Source organism: Oncorhynchus mykiss, chromosome 10, assembly GCF_013265735.2.
Source record: "Oncorhynchus mykiss isolate Arlee chromosome 10, USDA_OmykA_1.1, whole genome shotgun sequence".
Classification (NCBI taxonomy): Eukaryota; Metazoa; Chordata; class Actinopteri; order Salmoniformes; family Salmonidae; genus Oncorhynchus; species Oncorhynchus mykiss.
In genome coordinates this window covers 71,373,132-71,377,814 of record NC_048574.1, presented here as the reverse complement: position 1 = coordinate 71,377,814, position 4,683 = coordinate 71,373,132, and the positions used below count along the sequence as shown (strand labels likewise).

The window sequence follows — 4,683 nt, the reverse complement described above, 5'->3', positions numbered from 1 at the left end:
TTAGAAATATAATCAATCATATTTACTTGATAATGAACGTGTATCAATGATCATACGTTGTTTAAAGAAGGGTTTTCTTCCTATAATAAATCTCCAATAAACTGTAGAAGTTCCCTATACTGTTTGAGTGTTTTACCTCCACAAAATCCAATCAGGTTTTATTAATGTACAGCGCCTGTGGTGTAGAAATATATTGATAATATTGGTCAATGTTGTGCCTTCCATAGACGTATCAACGGTGTCTTCCTGTTAGTCGCAGACAGCAGTTGTGTGATCACTGTTCAGATCGACAACACATTACTGATTCTGATCGTAGTCTGATATACAAGGCAAAGGGTGGCTACTTTGAAGAATCTCAAATATAACACATATTTGGATTTGTTTAACACTTCTTTGGTTACTACATGATTCCATGTGTTATTTAATAGTTTCGATGTCTTCGCTACTTTTTTACAATGTAGAAAATAGTAAAAATAAAGAAAAACCCTTGAATGAGTAGGCGTGCCAAACTTTTGACTGGTCCTGTATAAAGACAAAAAACCTCAATGTATTTGTCAAAGGTGTCCGCATTGCAATTTTAAAACGCTCCAGAGGTCTTAATACGGCATGACGTTTCACATATGTTTCTGATCATGTACCTATTAGACTAGATTCTAACGTGAGTGGGTGTGGTTTTTACTTACAAAGAAACAGAAAACCTAACGTTTTCGTCAAAGAACCAGGAAATGAAACTTGAGTGGGAGGAAACCCTCACATACGGTATAGTCCTGCATTCGTCTGTTACTTTAGCGGGTGAGAATAATGTTATTTGAAACACTAGAAGTTAGCTGTCTTATTATTGAACACTCGATATAAGTCAAATACTGTTTTGTTTACCAGTCTTTACTTTCGAATGTTATAATGCTATTCTAATACTATTGTAACATTGATTCTGGATACGTTGAGTAGTTATTTAAACATTACAATTTGCTTTAACGGTTCCAGCCTAAATCATTTGCAAAATGGCTAGGCCTTAAAAATAGTTTTGGGGATTACAGCTCATTTGTCAGAGGTGTATTCAGCTGCAGTTTGATCATTATGGCTTTGAAGGGGTACACCAAGCAGAAAAACAAAACAAATTCACCATACTACTTAGAAAACATTCTTGAGACCAATGAGCATCCAGAGGATCACAAAGAATATGTGATGTTCCACGGCACCACAAAAGAGGCTACAGAGTTGATAAAGAAGAATGGTTTCACACCATCAAGAGAAGAACTTGGGCCTGGTGTGTATGTCAGTCGAGACATCGGAAAAGCAATTACATACCCCCTTGGTGTTTCCAAATCTAAGAGAAGAGTACTAAAAGTCAAAGTGGATGTAGGGAAGGTTAAGATCATAGACCAGCAGGATCACCCCATGCAGGAGACCTGGCATACCGAGCATGGATATGACACGGCCTGGGTTCCCCCAGGGGTCAGTATGGTGCTGAGCAACCAACAGGGGAACTGTGTCTACGACCCAAAGAGAATCAAAGTCATGCAGGTCATGAAAGTAAAAGAAAACAACATGTAAGTATAGAATAAACTGTTGTAAAGCACTGCTAACATTCTCTTGGTTTTACCTGTCATGAACAATTGAACTTCACAGCAGTCAATTGTGTTTTGAGCTTTCCAATGGCATTGTTATAGTATATTTGTGGAGGGCTTACAAATTAGTTTGAGATATTTTGCCTCAAATTTAAAATACTGCAACTGTAGAAGGTTGTACTTTTATCACATTTCTGCAAAAACGGTCTCTCTATCTTACAGATCTCGACACCGTCATCTTCAGAGTGGAGTCTCCCCTGAGGACAGCCACGTCTACGTGATGTACCATGGAACATCAAAACAGATTGCTGTGAAAATACAGAGAAATGGATTCGAACCTTCCAAAGATGGCATGCTTGGTGCAGGTGTTTACCTCAGTCGAGACATCCGAAAAGCCATTAAATACCCCATTGGGGCCGATGACTCAGACAAGATGGTTCTGAAAGTGAAGGTGGATGTTGGCAAGGTTAAGATCATTGATGTGCAGGGTCACGACAGGCAATACGACTGGCACACATATGGGTATGACACTGCCTGGGTTCCACCTGGTGTTGGCATGGTGCCGAGCAACCAACAGGAGAACTGTGTCTACGACCCAAAGAGAATCAAAGTCATGGCATTGCTGAAAGTGGCCATCTTGAAAAAGTATGTAATATTGAACTTCTCTCACAAATCACTAGATGGAAGTTTTCATTCTCCTAGAAGGCTTGCACTTGAGATATGTACTCCACTACTTGCAGGTTCTAACATATTGTGTGTGTTTCTCTATCCTCAGGTTAAACCCCTCACTGGAGGTTGAGTCTTGAAGGTGTATTCAAGGAGCATTAGACTTCATGTTCATCAGGATAAGAGGATGTAACATGCTGCTATAGCTACACATTCAATATTGCATAGGAATATGCTATATTTTGCCAAAGGCTTGCTGATTATTGGCCATACACCTACTGTATATGCAATTAGTATAACCTTATCACATTTTTAAAAACGATTCAATGATATTCACTTGACATAAACAAGCCGTGTATCATTGATCATAATTGTTCCGAATAATTGTCTCCCTATAATAAATCTCAAATAAACCTCTAAAAGTCACCCACTGTTTGAGTGTGTTCATTTAATCTGAAGCATCTTTACTGCGGAAACATTGGCAATATTTAGTCAATGTTGCGTGTCTGCCATAGGTTTATAAGGTGTCTTCCAGTTTGACGCTGGTGGCAGCTGAATGCTCACTACTGTTTGCAAAAGATGTCAGCAGCTTTCAATGTCAGGTTGGTGACATACCACTTAAACATTTTAATACAGTAGGTTTATGGTTATGTATTTATTAGACCACCTCTATCTGTGTGGGATGGTTGCTTTTCACTTACATAGAGGTATCATGGTTCTACATTCTGATGGACTGCTATGCTCTCTAGAGACATAGAGACATAGTTATTTGTGGCAAGTGTGCCCTCTATTCATCTCTATGTCTAGTGACGAGTGGAAACCTGGAAATGAAACCTAAGCACGGTAGTGTGTCGTCACTAGTTACCTCAGCCGCAAAGTCTTCAACCTCGCCTATTTCTTATTAAAGTGTGGTTTTAAACCTAATCCTAACTTTAACCCTAGCCGTAACCTCACTGTTAACCCTGATGACTAACCCTAACCTTAAATGAAGACCAAAAGGCACATTTTTCTTTTCCTTCATTTGTGGCTGTGGTAACTAGTGGAAAGCACAGTAGCGAGATCAGTAAGAAGCACTGTTTTCTAAGCATACACAGTATAATAAACAACAGTCTTTATTAAACAGTCTTGTTATTGGAAACAATTCTTAGATATATTAAACAATTTACAAAGTACATTTATATGTAAGCATGATGATGTTACAACACTTGTAATATTACTGTAACAATAGTGATTCAGCATATTGTTATTGTATAAATATCACTATTTGGTGTAACAGTTTCAGTTAAAGGTCTATTTAATATTACAATGTGTTATTGTGCATTGTATTGACTTATAATACAGTTCATCTCAGCAGAGGTGTATTCAGTTGCAGTTTGGTTTCTAGTTTATGGCTAACTCCCCATACTACATCAACTTCCTAGACAGCAACACACTTCCTGAAGACCAGACAGAATATGTGATGTTCCACGGCACCACAACAGAGTTGATTAAGAACAATGGTTTCACACCAAGTGCAGACTAAAGTGTTCTTGGAACTGGTGCATATGTTAGTTGGGACATTCTAAAAGCCATTGAAACCCCCTCTGGTGTCCCCTACTGGGAGAAAAGAGTACTTCAAGTCAGAGTGGATGTGGGGAAGGTTATTATCATAGAGAAGAAGAACCACCCCAAGCAGAAGACCTGGCACACTGTGCATGGCTATGACACTGGCTTGGTATCACCTGAGGTTGGCATGGAAGAGGAGGACTGTGTCTACGACCCAAAGATAGTGAAAGGTCATGGAGATAACTGGAAATAACTTGTAAGTATGAAAGACTGTTGAAATACATTGCAAACCATTTTTTTTGTCATTACCTGCAATGGTATGGGGTGGTATGTGACAACTTCACAGTAGAACAGTGATTCCATTTGGTGATGAATTCTACAAAATCAGACAAACACACTCTTTAAAAAAAATATGTAAATAATTTTGCCTCCAATTTTGAATAATGTATCCTACCTACGAATGCAATATCTTATATTTCAGCAATTGTCCTACAGATGTAAAAACAGCCATCTTAAGAGTAAAGTCGCCCCAGAGTATAGACACATCTACGCCATGTATCATGGAACAGTAAAACAACACGTCCAGGTGTCAAGCCTCAGTCGCGGTCCGAGAGCCTCAGGCCCTCTGGAAGAGGAGACAGAGAAACGATGAGGGCTTTCATTTGACTTGAGGGGGAGAAAGAACCAGTGGAGGCAGCAACAAGCAGGTAGAAGAAGGCCAGGTGGGATTGGCCCAGACACGTCTAGGAATCAGGGCACCAACAGGCAGGTAGAAGGAGGCCAGGTGGGATTTTGCCAGGCACGTCTAGGAATCAGGCCAGGGTGTCCTCAGTTACGGCCCAAGAGTCTCCGTAAGGGGAGAAAGAGAAAAGATGAGTGTTAGTGAGAGCATGGCTAAAACCAT

General features: G+C 39.7%; 1 protein-coding gene across 1 annotated transcript; it reads left to right on the top strand.

Moving 5' to 3' along the window:
- Positions 1-655: 655 nt before the first annotated feature.
- On the top strand, positions 656-2,660 carry LOC110497174. Its single transcript, XM_021573148.2, has 4 exons — positions 656-792; positions 985-1,550; positions 1,791-2,213; positions 2,344-2,660. The coding sequence occupies exons 2-4, from the start codon at positions 1,078-1,080 to the stop codon at positions 2,372-2,374; spliced, it is 927 nt and encodes a 308-aa protein (XP_021428823.2). The 5' UTR covers positions 656-792; positions 985-1,077; the 3' UTR covers positions 2,375-2,660.
- The last annotated feature ends 2,023 nt before the right edge of the window (positions 2,661-4,683 follow it).

Bases quoted from the DNA above. Each gene is read 5' to 3' on its own strand.
- LOC110497174 (XM_021573148.2), top strand. From the start codon at position 1,078: ATGGCTTTGAAGGGGTACACCAAGCAGAAAAACAAAACAAATTCACCA. The intron at 1,551-1,790 runs GTAAGTATAGAA...TCTATCTTACAG, and splicing joins AAAGTAAAAGAAAACAACAT to ATCTCGACACCGTCATCTTC. The intron at 2,214-2,343 runs GTATGTAATATT...CTCTATCCTCAG, and splicing joins AAAGTGGCCATCTTGAAAAA to GTTAAACCCCTCACTGGAGG.